Source organism: Micromys minutus (genome assembly GCF_963924665.1).
Source record: "Micromys minutus genome assembly, chromosome: 5".
NCBI lineage: Eukaryota > Metazoa > Chordata > Mammalia > Rodentia > Muridae > Micromys > Micromys minutus.
Genome location: NC_137974.1, coordinates 76,307,315 through 76,326,208, shown reverse-complemented (window position 1 = coordinate 76,326,208; position 18,894 = coordinate 76,307,315). Strand labels below are relative to the sequence as shown.

At 43.5% G+C, this 18,894-nt stretch overlaps 1 protein-coding gene across 12 annotated transcripts in view; it reads right to left on the bottom strand.

The window, feature by feature from the left end:
* The window catches only part of DST (dystonin), a gene marked incomplete at both ends in the record, with an annotated part of 363,235 nt that overhangs the window by 205,490 nt on the left and 138,851 nt on the right, over nucleotides 1-18,894 (bottom strand). For all 12 annotated transcript variants that reach the window (XM_080917065.1, XM_080917066.1, XM_080917067.1 and 9 more), the window contains one exon: nucleotides 10,531-10,592. In XM_080917065.1, the coding sequence (XP_080773191.1) occupies nucleotides 10,531-10,592 (62 nt within the window). The remainder of the gene's footprint in view (nucleotides 1-10,530; nucleotides 10,593-18,894) is intronic.

Sequence of the window (18,894 nt, the reverse complement as noted above, 5' to 3'; positions counted from 1 at the left end):
GGCAAACAGGACCTCCAGAGACTGCTGCAGTGAGATTAGGCTATTGTTCCAAGGACAGGGCATAGAAGGCCTTTTGTAGGGGTCTGGGTAGAAAGGGCTAGTTGGTTATAACAGCAAGGGAGCAAGACAGGCTGACTGGTTATGAAACAGTACCTAATTATCATGCGGGCTGGAAGCCAGAGCTGAACATGTGTGCTGAGTTATGCAGCCTTGCAAGGTCACTTTTCAGACAAGGTCAACCACATGTGTTCAGGGACACTCTCTAGACAAAGACATTCTCCAGACAAAAATAAGCAGAGACAGGGAAGCCCTCCTGAGAAAGAGAGTCCCCCATTTTGTGTGGAGCTTAGAAAGCCATCTGATTATGGGGTACTGTGATCTCAGTAGCAGAGTTCTAGAACACACACACACACATGCACACGAGCATGAACAATTAAAACAAATTTAGCATCCTCACAAACCCATCCAGATGCATGTCTCTGAGGTGATCCCAGATCAAATTGTCAATCCTTTACCTTTACTGGACCACTTTTTCTTCTTGTTCCCAGGACTTACGCTCTTAACACTTGTGAAATATCCTATCCATTAAATATGCATTCTCTAAGACCAAGTTTTGTAAGCCAAGTATGAATTTTACTCATTGAAAGAAATGAAAAGTGGGGTCTTTAAAAAGATTTACGAAGGTCCCCTATTCATATATGAAAAACGACTTATTCAGGAAGGAGCAAAACCTATGGCGAATCTTGACATCATATTAAACATTTCTCTTTTTAAAGCTACAAACAAGAAAACCAGGATAAGCGAGCTATAAAAGCACCCCTTGAGCAAATATTAGCATAACACCCAGTCGCCAACAGGGGGCCAACATGTGTAGAAAGAAGCATTAATTTTCCTAGCGGCCTAAGTTTCCCTTTTAAGTTCAGCATCTTCCTTTCTCAAAAGCAGATAATCTGTCCGTTGTATATTAGGATCAGATGATGATTAGTTTGCAAACAGCAGCTGGGTAAGTCTGTCTAGTCTCTGCTGGCACTGACACCGGTTCCTCACTGTCAGACCAGAGCATCTTCAAGCGCTCTGATTTCTGACTTTCCTCTACTGTGTCCCAAGCGTCCCTTGGAGAGGCTGGAAATAGGTTTATATTTGACTGTCTGGAAGGGGACATCCCAATCTTTCAAAGACATCTGACCACACCTGCTGTAGGACTGCTGAGAACCCGCGTATTTACCTATTCAGTATCAGAAAGTGGCCAAATAATAAGAATCTAGTTGGGGCCAGAGAGATGGCTCCGGGGTCAAGAGCACTGGCTGTTCTTCCAGAGGTCCTGAGTTAAATTCCCAGCAACCACAACCACATGGTGGCTCGCTCACAAACATCCACAATGGGATCTACTGCCCTCTTCTGGTACACAGGTGTACATGCAGACAGAGCACTCGAATCTTAGAAAAAAGAAAAACATTGAAATATATATAAAACAAGAATTTAGTCTTGCAAATATTTTTTTCTCCATTTGTAACCAATGAAAATAAAAATGAGGGTCATTAAAAACCGTAGACGAGGCAAGTGATCACGTGTGTATAAAAGTGAAGTTGGAAACCCCTGGAAAGCTCATGGAGGGCGGATCCTCCTGCACTGACTTCCTTCGCTCCGCTACTCAGTTTCTTTGCCTGTCCCCCCTAGATTTATTCATTTTATTTTTATGCAGGGGAGAGTTTTGCTTGCATGTATATATGTAAACCACGTGTGTGCAGTACCCACACAGTTCAGAACCTGGATGGCATTGGATACCCTGGTACTAGACTTATGGATGATGGTAAGTCATGTGGGGTGCTGGGAACTCTTGCCAGGTCCTCTGTAAGAGCAACCACTGCTCTTAACCACGGAGGCAAGTCTTCCACCCCAAGGCCACTCAGTTCCTAGATTATTACAGTTTGGACATAAAATATCCCCTGAAGTTCATGGGTTGAAGTCAGTAATGACCCTGAAGGCTACGATGAGAACTCAAGGCCAAATAACCTGTCACGAGGCAGGGCCTGCCTGTAAGAAAGAGGTTACTCTCTTTGAAGGGTTTATCCTGTCCCTCGCCCCATTTTCTCTTCTGTTCTGTCCCCTCCCTCCTTCTCCATGATTGACATGAAGTAGGCAGCCTTTTCCCCAGTCCCTTACATCAACATGTTTCTGCCTTGAGCAAGTCTGAATCCATTTAAACTGATTTTCTAGGGAATTTTGTTATAGCAACAAAACTGTGACTACTATGCAGATGTACAGACAGAGAGAGAGACAGAGAAAGAGAGGCAAAGAGAGCACATACATGCACACACACAGAGAGGGGGTGGAGGGAGAGGGAGTCAGTCTGAGATGAGTCTTTTCAGCTTTAAAAGAAGGAGGGGCTGGAGAGAGGGCCCAGTGGTTTCAAGACTGCTCTAGAGTCCAGCTCTGACTCCAGAGGTCCTGAGTTCAATTCCCAGCAACCACATGTGGCTTACAACCATCTGTAATGAGATCTGATGCCCTCTTCTGGTGTGTCTGAAGACAGCTACAGTGTACTCATAAACATAAAATAAATAAAATCTTTTCAAAAAGAATCATCAACTGTTCTCCAGCAGACTCTGCTGACTCCTAGCACCTCATCACGCCCTCTTGAAATGTATCTACATCATAAACTCGATATGGTGGGGATTAACTTGTTTTCACCTTTGTGAACTAATGGAGAAGTCCATTTCCATTTGAAGGAGAACCGCAGTGTATCTGACAGCGTGCGAAGTGACCTGCCGGGGACGGACGCACTGTTGGAATGAGCAAGCAGTACAGCAGGCCTCTTGCAGCTGAGCCTAGCGTTAATCACGAATGCGAAGTCCGCTTCGGTTTACCACAGAATGCACACGCCTCTGACGCAGCAGGCTGAAAGGACAAGCTTTAGGAATGGACACGCCTCTGGTCAAAGTGTAATTTGCTTTTCCTGTTTGAAAACGCCCTGGTCTTTACTTACCTCTAGCTAAACCCTTCAGGAATGCTGCCCGGCTTCTTTGCAGACTAGTATCTATCTCTCCAAATTCTTGCATTGTATACTGATTAAAGAGGGAGGCAAATGGAAGCCATGGCCTCACAGAGACACTCAGAGTCAGAAGAGCCGACTAACTACATCTCAGCTGTGACACGTTTCAGCTATGTCCGGGTCGTGCAGACGACACATGTCTTTTCCCCTGGCCTTCCTTACTGTAAAATGAAGAGGGAGTGGCGTGTTTTCTGCCTACTGACCAGGGCAGCGTCAGCCACTCAGCAAGAGCAGTGGTGATGTTGAGAATGACGAATGAGACATCAAGAAACAGGGATGAACTAAAATTTTCTGACTAAATTATGGGGGGAAATGTTGATGCTCTTAGTTTTAAAGAGTAATTCACAAACAGACTCACTTAAATGTGCTTACGTCACCCGAATGGTCGAAAAAAGAAAAAGGTAATGTTTGCGTCATAAGATAAAATTAAGTTCAAAATATGTTTTCCAATAAACTAATTTCCCAAGCCATAAACGTATAATAGGATTTGTAGCAGAGAAACTGTGCCCAGGAGCTTCCTTCCAGGAAGCAGCTTTTTTGTGCACAGGTACTGGCTCAGTGGATTCATCCAGAGGCGGAGCCTGAGTGCAGTAGGGCGGACCCCTGTATATACGTTTAGCCCACTTTGTCCCCTCACAGGGGACATGCCACTGAGACCACACAAGCACAGCAGACTGAGCACGCCTACACAGATACTGATTAAGTCATTTAATCAAAGTCTTCTCTTTGTCCTAGGACAATGCCCTTACCACAAACCTATACTGCATATGTTGCAGAAATGTACAATGTCATAAGTCTATACAAAGGCTATGCAACTGTTTCTGACTAAGGGGAGTAATTAAGTGAGCTTTAAGATTAAGGCATGTTAAAGGGCCGTAATGATGCTGGCCGGGATCCTTCCTGCCTCGTTAAAAAAAAAAAAAATGCTATGAGGAATCAACCAACAGAACTAGAATATAATCATCAAATATGATACCAATGTAAATTTACATAGTTGGTTCTGTTAACTGTGTGGCTATGAAGATGAATTCCTATACACTTTCAAGTGTCTAGAGGTAAGTAGCCATGATGCATGTAATTTTTCTTCCAATGGTCACAGTTATTATCTTAAAAAATACACAGTGGGACAAAATGATGGGTAAGTGGCTAAGAGTGCTGGCTGTTCTTGTAGGAGACCCAGGTTCAATTCCCAGCACCCACACAGAGGCTCACAGCCATTTGCAATTACAGTTCCAGGAGGCGCGATGCCCTCTTCAGGTGTCTGATGGTACTGCATGAAAGTGGTGCTTTTGCATCATATAGGTAGGCTTGGCATTCAAGCGTATAAATAAAAAGTCAGTCAAATTTTTAAAAATATACTAAAAATACAAGGGTCAGTGACAGCAAGCATAAAGTAACATTAACAAAGGTGCAGGATGTGCAAAGTGTCCCAATGCATGTATGTGCATGTATATGAGTGTGAGACACACGTGTTTGTGTGTATGCTTATTCACAAGTACGTAAGAGCCAGAAGAGGATGTTGGGTGTTTTCTTTGACTGCTCTCTGTCATGCTATCCCATTGTACTGGCTGGTTTTGTGTCCACTTGACACAAGCTGGAGTTAATCACAGAGAAAGAAGCCTCAGTTGAGGAAATGTCTCCATGAGATTCAGCTGTAAGGCATTTTCTCAATTAGTGATCAAGGGGGGAGGGCCCAGCCCATTGTGGGTGGAGCCATCCCTGACCCAGCCCATTGTGGGTGGTGCCATCCCTGGGCTGGTAGACCTGGGTTCTATAAGAAAACAAGCTGAGCAAGCCAGGGGAAGCAAGCCAGTAAGTAACATCCCTCCATGGCCTCTGCATCAGCTCCTGCTTCCTGACCTGCTTGAGCCAGTCCTGACTTCCTTTTGTAATAAACAGCAATGTGGAAGTGTAAGCTGAACAAACCCTTTGTACCCCAACTTGCTTCTTGGACATGATATTTGTGCAGGAATAAAAACCCTGACTAAGACATCCATCAACCTTCTCACTAGGAAAACCTACTGAGAAGTCTGAATCCCCATCTTCTTTGACCTGCTTCCATACTTTTCTAAGTGCCTCCAAAAATCATAAAATATGCTGACTTTTATTACATTCATAAAACCCTGATCAGACAGTGCTCTGCCCCACCACGTCTCCCTCAGCTTGAGGGTTTAGATGTCCTACCAGCCAATCAGAAAACAAAGCGTACGCTGACTGCTTCGGTGGAGCCCTAAAGTCACTGACATTCTTACTGGAGTGAACTGAGCTCTCCAGAGACATGCTGAGGATGACAAAGCAGAATCACTGGTCTGTCTCCCATGAAGGAGCCCAGCATGTACTAACAAATAGGGCGTGGTCCAACACTGGAATTGAGGTTTTCATCCCCAGATAAGCCAGTAAAATTATACATCGATAAATGATGATTTAGAAAAGAGTCATTATATTGAGCATCTTCCACAATTGCAGAATAAACAATTTAAACTTAGGGCTTTCACATTGTGAGTCCAACCCCATTTGTAGGTGACATATCAGATATCCTGTGTATCAGCTGTTTGCATTACAATTCATAACTGTAGTGAAATTAGTTATGAAAACAATTTTGCACGGGAGGGTCACCACAACATAAGGAACTGCATTAAAGGGCTGCAGCATTAGGAAGGTTGAGGACCGCTGCTTTCACTGATGGATGCTGAAGAATACAATTCCTTGGTAACGAGAGTAAGACAGACCCTATACAGAGAGAGACATTGCATGGACCAATGAAGGCTCGAGTCTTCTGAAAAACTTGGGCCAACCCTCTGAGACATAGCTACATTTCTGGGCCAGGTCCATACGCCAAGGGAGTCACAGCATCTCTGGTAACTGTTACAGTGGGGTGAGAATAAAGGGCTTCCTTCTTCCTGTGCCCAACCCTTCCACACACTGCAGGCAGAGATGGCCCCAGTGGTGCCCTTCTCAGATTTCAGTCCCGGGAGCTTCTAGACAGCAGCCCAGCAAATGGATTTGTATGTGACCAGTAATGACAAGTAGTTATTTATGACCTACATCTTATAAAAACATGAAGAACCCTGGACAGGATGGTCATCCACAAACTCTGTAAACGATTCTTAAAATAATCCCAGAAACTGCATTTTAAAACAATTCTCCGGGTAATGTACTAAATAAAGGCAGAGGGTTTTCATGAGCGACCAATTCAGTCATGTTACTCTGCTGCGGCTTAAGTCATGCTAGAACACGGACAATGTTCCTACCACATGATTCCCAAGGTAAACAATGACAGCAGACAGGAATGCGCTGAGAGGTTTGTTCCTTAAAGTATCTGAAAGGATGGTGAATCAGTCAAGGCACTCCTGACAGAAGAGGAAGTGGGCATAGAGTCATCCACGCAGTGGGGCTCAAGAACTCTAAGACCCAAGCTAGAAAGAGAGATCAGGAGAAGATGCTTCCCAGCAAGGATGCCTCACCTTTTCTGCCTGGTTACTTTCAACAAGAATAATCTTAGTTCTGATCATAGGCTCATATACTTGAATACTGAGTCATCAGAGAGTGGAACTATTTGGAAGGATTAGAAGGATTAGGAGGTGTGGTCTTGAAGTGGGTGTGGCCCTGTTGGAGAAAGTGTGTCACTAGATTTTAAAGTTTTAAAATCCCATGCCAGACCCTGTCTGTCAACCTTCTGTCTCCCTCCCTCCACATCTCCCTCATTCTCTTTCTGTGGCTCAGGATGCAGTGCTAAGCTACTTCTTCAGCACTGTGCCAGTCTACCGCCATGCTCCCTGCCGTGATGATAATAAACTAAGCCTTCGAAACTGTAAGCCAGCCCCTAAGTAAATACTTTATCTTATGAGTTGCCTTGGTCACAGTGTCTTTTCACAGCAACAGTATAGTGAACTAAGATAATTACTTTTTCTAGAAAATATTCTATTTTTAAATTGCCACCAAACATTTTAAGGAAAAAATGTTTCCCACGTGAATGTGATCATGTGGGCACTGAGCTACACTTCACTGCCCATGTCAGATCATTTCTAACACTTCATGTTTAATGTCTGCCTTCCCTTACCACTTTAATAACATGGTCTGATTATTATATATCCCCCTCAAATGGTATACTTTTCATGAATTTGAGAGACTGAAGAAAGCAAGAAAGATACAGGGCCTCCCAGGCTCTACTCCAGTTTCACCTTGAATATGTTCAACATTTCTAGCTAAGAGAGAAGAAAATCAACACAGGACTATTTTCTCACCAAATATGCATATTCTCATTCTATAGTTCCCACTAACTGAATTATGACCACATGTCCAACTAAAACAGCATGCGTTCCATTGAAACAGGCTCACGGCCCGGCACACCATTCCTCTTATTAAACCTTAGGTGTAGCAGACAAAGGGGTAGAGACAAAATGCCTCGACTTACTGGTTAAGAATGTTTGTGGATACTGTCTTTCCTTACCTCAGAAAAATGTTGTGACTTTTAGACAAGAACAAACATCTGGGGGCTGGGTACAGTGGGGGGAGGTGGCAAGGGTTGTTCTGATGGCTGCAGTTTGACTTCAGCAGCGTCAGGGCACAGTTCTCGGTGCTCTGAGAGAAGCAGGAGCTGCTCCTTAGCCACCAGACAGGAACATAAGCAGCTGGTGACGGGAGGTAGCCAAGGCCACATTCCAGCTCCCTACCTCCCTAATGTGACTCTACATTAAATAGGAGATAATTTTAACTTAATTGTGTTTTGTTTGGATGCTTGGGGTCGAGCCCAAGGTCTTGTGTGCTCAGCAGGCACTCAACCACTGAACTATACGCCTTGACCAAGAGTTAATTTAAAATCCTGACCCCTAACGAACTTCACAAAATAAACCAGTCTGCTCTTATGGCATGAAACAGCTACGTAGGCATCAGCTTAATGGTTGTTGTATGTTATTTTCCCACATGTTACTTCACATGACATAATTGAGTTTTTTGTCTTTGGGATTTTTGTTTTATATCTATAAAAGAGTTGAGCATTAAATATTCAAAGAGCTATTCCAGGTAAAAGGGCATTCTGAACCCTGGAGATCAATATAACCCTAAATTACATGTGTGAAACCGGTAGCCTAAGCCATGACAGGGGGTTCTCTCTAGGGGTGAATGATTTAATGTACACAATGTGATTACACATAGAATGCATATTCTATCCAGACACAATGATGGGTCTTAAAAATGAGTTCACCAAATACATAACTAATATTTGCATACTTTTAGCAAATTATTGTTATGTGTAATGATCTTGCATATACACTATCTATTAGATAAGCAGTCCAGTCCAGCAGGTCTGGCACACAGGTCTCCTGCAAATGACCTGTCAGGTGCTAGTCTTATGGCCTCTTGATAGCTTCCTTTATTTGTGCTTCTCTCTGGTGTTGGTGTGACTTGATTACCAACATGAAACACTTGCCATAGCTATGTGTTCGAGAACATTTGGAAAAAACAATGCCCTGCACCCTTGCCCATTCCCAATTCACCACACCTCTGAAGACTGTTAGATCAGAAGTGGTCACAGGGACACAAGCTGGTCCTATGGCAATCACAGGCTCAGGTGTTTGAATACTTGGTTCTCAGTTGGTGGACCTATTTGGGAAGGATGAAGAGGCGTGGCCTTATTGGAGGAGGTATGTTACTGGGAGTGGGCTTTGAGTGTAGCACTCTCACCCCCCTCCCCCCTCTACACACACACACACACACACACACACACACACACACACGCACTACATACACAGAGTTATTTCTCAGGATATAAGATCTCATCATCAAGCCTCCCCATCATGACTAAAACCCTAAGCTTCAAATGAAATGTTTTCTTTTATAAGCTGCCTTGGTCATTCTATTTTACCACAACAATAGAAAAGTAACTAAGACAGAAAACCCTCTTAAGCTCCAGAGTCTCATACCACACACCTAACTGCAGCTCATCGCTGCCCTATACTGTAGAAAAGGTCCCGGTACCCGATACATGAAGGATGAACCTGGGAGATGGCAGGTGAAACTCCTGACCTCCTTCATCAACCTGCATTTCCTCACAAACATATAACGTCTCAACTTCTAGTTCTTGTCAATACAACAGGTTCACTATCAAAAAACTTACTAGAGAGTAAGTGACATGCTCTCTCTTTGTACGTGAACATCAGGGTTTGGCCCAGGATACTGCTGGGTAAAGGACAGGAGGTAGAGACTGGGACATCACTCAGATAATCCAGATATGTTTCTGACATTAAACTCTCTGTTTGAAATGGTGTCTCACTATGTAGCCCAAGCTGGCCTGGATCTTACAGTGTAGGTGACAGTGCCCTAGGATTTACAGAGATCTGCCTGCCTCTGTCTCATGAGCAGTGGGGTTAAAGGTGAGCACCACCTGTCTAAAATCATATCTTACACTGTTCTTGCCTTGCACTGTATGATAATTTAACTGGGAAAAGTCTTTCCACCCAGAAGTGGTCCCTATTGGAACTTCAGAGGTTTTGATGATTTGTATATGCTTGGACCAGGGAGTAGCACTGTTGGGAGGTGTGGCCTTGTTGGAGTAGGTGTGTCACTGTGAGAGTGGGCTTTAATACCCTAGTCCTAGGTTCCTGGAAGTGAGTCTTCCATTAGTAGCCTTCAGATGAAGATGTAGAACTCTCAGCTCCCCCTGCACCATGCCTGCCTGGATGCTGCCATGTTCCTGCATTGATGATAATGGACTGAACCTCTAAAGCTGTAAGCCAGCCTTAATTAAATGTTGTCCTTTATAAGACTTGTCTTAGTCACGGTGTCTGTTCACAGCAGTAAAACCGTAACTAAGGCAGAGGTCCTTACAAAAATATAGGTAGGAAAAGTAACCAACGGTTAGTTGTAAAATCATACAGGCCTCAATAGAATTCAGTAACTGATAAAAAAAAATCCCATGTACTTTCTGGAGAGCGTCTATCAAATTCTCAAGGTGACATGGAGCACAAAAATAATACTAATCCAAGAGCACAGCTATTTCTCAGAGCAATACAAACACAACCCTTGGGCACAAATCAAACAATTCCCAACCTCTCTCCAATATCCAATTTCATTCCCACTCAAGCCTCTGCCATCCAAACAAATAAATAAAAAATAAATAAAAATAAAAACTAAAAAAATCTGAGTGCAGAACTGGAATCTTGAGAAAAACAATTTGTGCCAGGCTGCAGCTTTCCTGAGTCTAAATGGATGTGTGGGGGGGGGTGTAGATTTTTTATGGGGGGGACCAGTAAAAACAGCTTGCGCTAACATCATGAAGCACATTAGTCAGGGGTACTTACCTTCCCACCTCCACCATCATTACCCACAAATCTCACACTCTCCACCTTGACAACAAAGGCACAACTTAAGTGCCTCCATGTGTGAGCAGTAGACTGTAGTTAGTGCTGTGTGGCACCCATATCTCTGCCTAGTGCACCAGAGTGTGCAAAGCCACTCCAGCACGTGAGCGAGCAACTCACCTTCATGAGATGCTGGTTTATCCATTTTGTAAATGTTTTCTTTTGAACTTTGTCCCTCTCATCTGGAAAAAAAAAAGACATAAAATAAGGTTGGTATGACCCATGCACAGGAAGCTCCATGTCTTGTAGTTAAACAAAAATGGGTATGTTTGGAGGATATCAGACTCTGAGCCATCTCTGAGGAAGCACTACAGGCTCGTTGTCAGACACATCTCTCCCCAGGGTTGTGTTTGCTGCCCAGCTGCTAGGTCACCTACAGTAGCACTGCCTCCAAACAGGTTGTCTCACATCAGACTAAACGGAGGGAGGAGAGAAACTCAAAGCAACTCCACTAAAGTCAGGAACGAGACTTGGCAGTCCACTCTCTCCATATCTATTCAACAGAGTACTTGGAGTTGTAGACAGAGCAGTAAGACAATGGCGAGATCAGGGGATACACAGTGGAAAGGAGAAGTCAGGGATGGCTATTTGCAGATGATACCGTATTAGGTTACATTACTATGTTAGTCCTACCAACCCACCAGCATCTGTCTTCTGATACCTTCTTCGATTTCTTCAAAGACTTGAAGTTTTGTCATACAAGTCTTTCACGTACGTGGTTAAAGATACTTTGAGATATTCTACACTTTGAAGCTACTGTGAAAGGTGCTGTTACCCCTATTTCTTTACAGGTCCATGTCTCATTTGATTTTTTTTTTAAGTTAATCTTGTATCCAGATACTTTGGTGAAAGTATTTATCAGCTGTAGGACTACCCTGCTGAAATTTTTAGGGTGAGTCTTGTACAATACTGTATCTTCTGTAAATAACTATCCTAACAAAAGCAATCGACATATTCAACGCAATCTCCATCAAAATTCCAACACAGCTCTTTTATAGAGTTTGAAAAAACAATTTTTAACTTCATATGGAAAAACAAAAACCCAGGATAGCTAAAACAATCCTGAACAATTAAAAAAAATTGACAGATGTCTCACTGTTCCTGATTTCAAGTTGTACTAGAAGCTATAGCAGTAGTAGTAGTAGTAGTAATAATAATAACAATAATGATAAGGGGAGCATGGTATTGGTATAAAAACAGACACATTGATCCATAGAATCAAATTGAAGAGCCAGACATAAATCTACACACATGGACACCTGATTTTTGATGAAGAAGCCAGAAGTACACACTGAAAAAAAGACTATCTTCAGCAAATGGTGCAGGTCAAACTGGATTTCTGCACGTAGAACAGTGCAAACAAATCCATACTTAACTCCCTAAGCAAACTCAAGTGCAAGTGGATCAAAGACCTCAGTATCAAAGCAGACACACTGAACCTAAGAGAAGAGAAAGCTGGGAACAACCTTGAATGTATTGGCACAGCGGACAGCTTTCTGAACAGGACACCGATAGTTCAGCCATTAAGATCCACAGTTAATAAAAGGGACCTCATGAAACCAAAACCTTCTGTGAAGAGCCACTGAAGACTAAGAGGCTAAATCCCTGGCAACTCTGATTCCCAATGTCAGCACAGGAGTGAAACTCACTTGGTGACATGTGACACAAGCATTTGAAGATGCTGTCATCTTCTAATGATAACAGCCCAAGCCTTCTGCTGATCACCGTCAGCCTAGACGATTGCCACACAGTGCCTAGGAGACCCTCAATTAGGAGTCCCTGCAGCAAAACCACTATAACAACTACAAGCGCCTCAGTAACAACCCTACAGTTGGGGAAAACTTAAGCCTGGGCAGACAGAGATCTTATCATCTCCCCTACACGTTATTTTGAAAAGCACTTATTTTCGAAGGAAGTGTACCAGATTACACCACTTAATTTTCCAATTACAAGTCTCATGATGACTTTCCCTCATTTTAGCCAGGGATTCTTCGCACTGAGATTTATATTTAGGGCACTGTTGCTATGGAAGCAGAGGGATTGCCATCATTCCTATGTATTAACTGGTTGTTGGTGGTATATACTGCCCAGCTACTGTTCTGAATCAAGTTTTAGAGCATTCCTCTAGTCAAAATTATCTTATTTACAATCAGTTTTAAATGGAAGCACCCATTGGTGTGTTCCTTATGAAGTACAAAGTAGCTGGGACAACGGAACGGAAGGGGGTTTCCAGTCCCCAGTAAAGCTCAAAGTTCAATGTGCTCAGAGCCGCAAATCTCTGTGTTCCATACAGACTTTATCCTCTGCAAAGTTCTCTCGGGCGCGCCAAACGTAGCCCAGCTTCTAACTACATCCCTCAAGGCACACACACCCCCCCCCCGCCCGCGTCTGTCAGCTCTCAACAAGTGAGCCAAAGCAGGTAGCACCACTTTCCTATCAAGGTTCCAGAATCCGCCTGGGGAGCCCGGGGTGACTTACTGACCCATACAGCACATCAGTCCCACAAGCTGCGCGCTCCAGTCCTGACCACTTCTCACAAGCTGCCCCATCATTCTGTGGGAATCGGTGCAGAAGGTTCTGGACACCCCTTACAAAGTGTGATGTGTCAGCTGCTGCTAACTTTCTCCACGGAAAGGAAAGCACTGACTAGACGCTCCTCCTTGCAGTGAAAACTAGTCCACACCCTCTTTTAAACAAACATCCACAAGCCAGGGAGCAGGGCAACTGCTACAGAAAATGAGATAAACTGTTCATTTCTCTTAGGAGGGCAACTATCAGAAGTGTCTTTAAAGAGAGTCCCCGATCTCCCTCCCTTTTTAATTTTTGAGAGGCAACAATTAAGAAACATAGAGGATATTAGATTTTATAGCAGAAGCAGCTGAATACTAATTGTCTAATACCGTCAGGGTACCCTTATGGTAAAAAGCAACACCGGCTGACTTAGCTTGATATGTGCTACATACATGTGGCTTGAAAAGCTCATCTTTATACACTAGACATACTCTTTGGGGAGAAATACAACCGTCAGAACACCATCAGATATTTCTCTGTGTATTACTCCATAGGCATGTTCACCTGGATTTCAAAGCAAGTCTCTGAGTTGGTTGATGTGCAAACTCGAGTTTTACCCACCAGAGTCTACGTACACCCAGTGTACACCTATGATTACCAGACTGAGGCCAACCTGCAGGGTATAACAGAGCAGAAAAGAAGTCAGGGGAGGGAAGGAAGGAAAGAGAAGGGTAGAGAGGGAGGGAAGGAAGGAAAGAGAAGGGTAGAGAGGGAGGGAAGGAAGGAAAGAGAAGGGTAGAGAGGGAGGGAAGGAAGGAAAGAGAAAGGTAGAGAGGGAGGGAAGGAAGGGGAGAAGGGAGTGGGCAAAACTGCCACAGTCCATAGTCTGAAGATATTAAGTTTGATTCTAAAGTCTTTTTTCTTTGTCAAACAACAGAAGCCCTGATCTTGTAAGTCAGAAAACAAAAACAAAACAAAACAAAAACAAAAATACCATGAAATTCTCAATTTATCCAAGACTCACTTCTAATGGCAAGAAACGAGAACCCTTGTTCTACACAAGGCAAGACCATCACCCCACCCCCAACTTACTGAAACTTCAAAGAGACTTTCCCAAACAAAATGTATACAAACAGAAACGCTAAAGTAACCATACATACATTGCAACATTAGGGAGAAGTGAATTTGGTCATGAAAAGACCCCCCCCCAACATGGCTAGGCTAAGCTGCCAAAACACAAAATCAAATTTCATGCTGCCGTGAACTTAGGAGGGTGATAACCACAAACGCAGACAAATGAGTCCTTACCTATGAAGATGCAGGTAAGTAAATTACAGCATTTAGTATATTTCATTCTAAATCACTAATTCTACTTACAAGAACTGGTTAACAAGAGACATTCATATGCTGTGTGATTAGTTCCCGGGGATGTTTACTGTGGCCAAATATCTGAAACAGTTTAAATGTTAATCCAGTGGAGACCAGATAAGTGAGTTACAGCTCACTCAAGGGCGGGAAACTTTCATTTTGAAAATCTGCGCATACTGACATGAGAAAGTGACCAGGTGAAAAACAGTCCGTGTTAATAAACACATATGGATCTATAAAATACATGTAGACATTTCATCGGAAGAATGTGGATGGAGCAAGAGGAAGATGCTGTGGCATCGCTCACGGTTCCGAGTATCTCTAGACTCAGCAAATGTTTTACCAGAAAGATATTTACAAATCGTTACTAATAATACCGGGAGAAAAGCCGACTTATTCATTTATGCATTGAACAGTCACACTCATAGGGACATGTGGACATGTAGAAGAACACCGAAGACACAGGGAAAGGACCAAGACTGGCCACAGTGTCCACGCAGGTTGAAGGCAGAGCAGCAGGTGTGCTGGGCTTCTGCTTCTGATGGCTGAAGAGGGAAGGGAGGGAGAGGAAGAAAGACTGGAAGCAGCAGGAGTGGTAACAAGGTCCCCAGAGAAAGGCGGCCCAGGCAGGGATACCCAGTTGCAGGAAGGCCTCTGAAAAGAGAAACTGTTTAAAGTTTAGTTACCACACACCAAATTACAGCAATGGTTTCACAGGCTTTTGTGAGGAATTCAGAAATGGCAAGGGGGAATGTGCTGGGTAAGCTAATGTAAGATGGAGGCTTAAACGTCTCTCTCCTAATGCTTTTGTGTTTGGTTTCTCCCTAATTGGTCATCAGAATGAATGCTTGCCTGTCAGCACAGTTCTGGCTCCTCAGTACTGGAGGCCGGAACAGAGGTTTAGGTTCTGCTCTGAAGAGGAATTTGCTGGTTAATACCTGTGTTTACGATTGACTAAGAATTTAATACGAAACTTCTGGAATCTGCTCTGATGTCTACCGTCCCCTACCTGCAGACTATAAACAAATGGAACACAAAGAGAGTTGGAAATATTGTTCCATTTAACTACCACACACCATCTCTCTGCTAACACAGTCCACGCAAGGCATGTTTCCACTTCTTTATCTGTGTTATTCTAACATTAGCAGCTAAGACAGTTCCATCTAAAATTCAAATTAACTAACGTAAGAGGGTTAAAAAAAAAAAACAGGCGCTCTACACAACAGGAACACCAGGACTTTCTGACACCTAAGTGGCACAACACCTGGTGATCATGTGACCCTTCACAACGCTCCGGAGACAGGGGACACATCCAAGAGCTCTTGGTTCCAGCACAGCAGAAGCGCCACACATTCCCTTGATTTCCCCAAGAAAACTTCTCAACTTCCTTTATACTAAGCGTGTCAGAAGAGCCAACAGAATAAATCCTAATATACCTCAGTTAGTGGACCTCCATTCATCTAGGAGATTGTCCTACTTCATGAAGCACATTGACATAGAGTACCTAAGAATTCCTTTCGAACTGTGGCCCCCTGTCACCGGGATGTGACAAACTTCTTGAGGCAATGGGAACGCATGAGTCATATGTATAGTACTTTTCGTTTCAACAAAAACAAAGCCAGCCACACATTGAGTCAGCAGCAAGGATATACAAGGGTGGGAACAGCGAAGACAACTATCCGAACCGCTGGAAAAAGTGATGGGTCTGGGCTTGCTTCCTAATGACAGCCTCCCACCCAACATTTCTTATTTAAATGCAGTCTGCAGCTGGTAGGCAACTGTCTTACTTACAGGACCAAGGGCACGCCCCAGTGCCAGAGAAGCCACACCCCAGCTCACCCAACCCCAGAAAAGTTCTGCCCCATCAATACTGCTGCACCCACCCAGGGGCTCAGGGGGAAAATGCAGAGATGCTCAGACTAGTTAGATAGCGCCAGGTGCCACCGCTTCCCAGGGCTCACATCCTCTTAGGAAAAAAGACCTTCTATGTCCAGCCAGGGACTCATCGTCCCAACCAAAGCAGACTCTACAGCAACCCTCTAGAGTGTGACCTTAAGTCAGCTGTCCGCACAACCATGTTCTGCATGCTTACCTTGTCTATTTGCAGTTCTTGAAAACTAGAGGCAATTTTTAAAGAAGTAGGTATCTCTGCTCAAATACCTCTCCAGGCATTTCAAAACACCTCAGATACTTCTATCTGAGGAGTGGTCTTAAATTCAAATTCTGTGAGCACCCTGCTTACCTCTGTGAGTGCAGACACATCACCATTTAGTACCTAGTCTCTAAAGATTACTGGTAATTAAATGAGTTGTCTAATAAAGATAAGAATTAGGAGAGCCAAGAAGACAGACTGGTGACTTGTGTGAGGAAAGTCACATTTGAGGAAGTTTTGTTCACAACTCAATGTGCAAACCAAAAACCCAGCTCCCTTGAGATAAAGCTGAAGCAGGGAGGGCATTACTGGTACGTTTTTTTAGGGAATTTGCTGTTTATAATGCCTGTGTGTTCACTAGTCACAATACTGAGCACCCACTCAGCACTTAGACACATCTGTTTTGAGAGAGGGAAACTGAGGCATCAAGAAGTCCCTTTTTTGCTCAACGTTAGAAAACTGATAAGCCACAGGATTCAAAACAAGGGAAGCAGCCCGAGAACCTAATCTAGCTGGGGCAGAGGCTAAAGCCAATCAGAACTTCAGGGTAAGATTCACATAGGAAAATGTTCATATGGACATTAAATACAGACTTGATGGTCACACTCAATACATATTTGCTATTATCAGCTGCTGGTAGAACACGTAAAACAATCAAAATAAAAGAAAATGTGGAGGCAATGAAGCCGTTTACAGTACAGTCCGAAAGACAAACATTTTAGAATGGAAAGGGTGGGGTTCACACAAGAACTGCTTTTGTTGTGTTGTTTCCTGAACTATTTTACAGTATCTTTTACTTCCCTGGCTTCCACTGATGTTGCCTTGAAAATCTGGAGTTCCGAGCAGTTTCAGTTTGAGTGGTAAGGAACCAGGAATGGTGGCTCATGGGCTTCATAGCACAGGGTGGGCAAAGGCTGTGAATTCTGTTCCAGGTGAGCCGGGGTACAAGTCTCATAAACGGGGCTAAAGCATTTCCTGAGAGGGACAAAGGCATCACAAACCAGACCCAGTAATTTCAGTTAAAATGGGCATGTAATTCTCTACCGAAATGAATCTGGCAAAATAAATAATTTTTTAAATAAAGCAGTGCTTAAAAATTCCCCTTTTTTGGGGAATGGGGGGACTTGGGGATCTGATTTCGAGGAAGACTCTTCCAGGAAAAAGCGGAGTGTGAAATTACACAACTTTAAGATGCAGTCAGTGTCTGACATCTAATGATTTTAAAACTCAGCAAATCTTCCAAACCATAAAAGTTCAGTCTGTGTTTTCATGTAAAAACCCTCTAAGTTAAAAATGGCTGTCTCAGACTGCAAATTGTATGGAAGTTTGGGTTTATGTCCACATAAGGATTAAACAGGTTTGTGGATGTATGAGTTTAGACCTTTGTGTAGGTGAGGGCGTGTGTGTACACATGTGCAGAAGTGTGCAGGCATTCGTGTGTACACACCTGGAAACCACAGGTCAATGTTATTTTTCTTCGATTGTTTTCCACCCTATGTTTCTGATACTGGATCTCTCTCTGAACGAGAAATTTATCGATTCTTCTAGGCTGGCTAACCACAAGCTCCGTGGTCCTTTCTGCATTTACCTCCCCAGTGCTGGAGTTGTACACATGCTTACCTTAGCCGGGATTTTGTTTTCTTTATAATGTGGGCCTTGGGGTCTTTGAGGGACTACGGTATTGATGGTGCCATGGCTCCAACCCCTGTCTTTCAAACAGGCTGAGCTTTTTAAGAAGGCTGCATCCCATGGATCCAGGAGACATATTCTAAGAACTAAGTGCTAAGCACTGTCTATGTAGAGAATAAATCACACGTCTTACTCAGACCAATAGGAGAGAAAACCCTTATTTTGTCTGTGTAGCATGTGAAAAGAAATAATGAGTGCTCTGGCCTCAGAGACAGCTTATCATTCAGGGGTGTTCCCTCCCAGTACAATCTGATGGAGTTGAGTGACAATCTGATGGAGTTGAGTGACAATCTGATGGAGTTGAGTGACAATCTGATGGAGTTGAGTGCATTCATCTAACCTCGGTAATGCCAACATCAGAACCACTTGAGGACTTCAGCTAGCTCAGAGTACTCTCCTGATCACATGCAGACAGATCAATGCTACTCTCGTATTTCATTTTGCATTAAGTTTACCAAATCCCTCTAGAGAGGTTTTAGGAGACCCTGTTAGAGTGGGTGTGTCACTGTGGGCGTGGGCTTTAAGATCCTAGTCCTAACTGCCTGGAAGCCAGTATTCTGCTAGCAGCCTTCAGATGAAGATGTCCAACTCTCATCTCTGCCTGCACCATGCCTGCCTGGACGCTGCCAAGATCCCACCTTGATGATAATGGACTGAACCTCTGAACCTATAAGCCAGCCCCAATTAAGTGTTGTCCCTTATAAGACTTGCCTTGGTCATGGTGTCTGTTCAGAGCAGTAAAGCCCTAAGACAGAAGTGCTCAA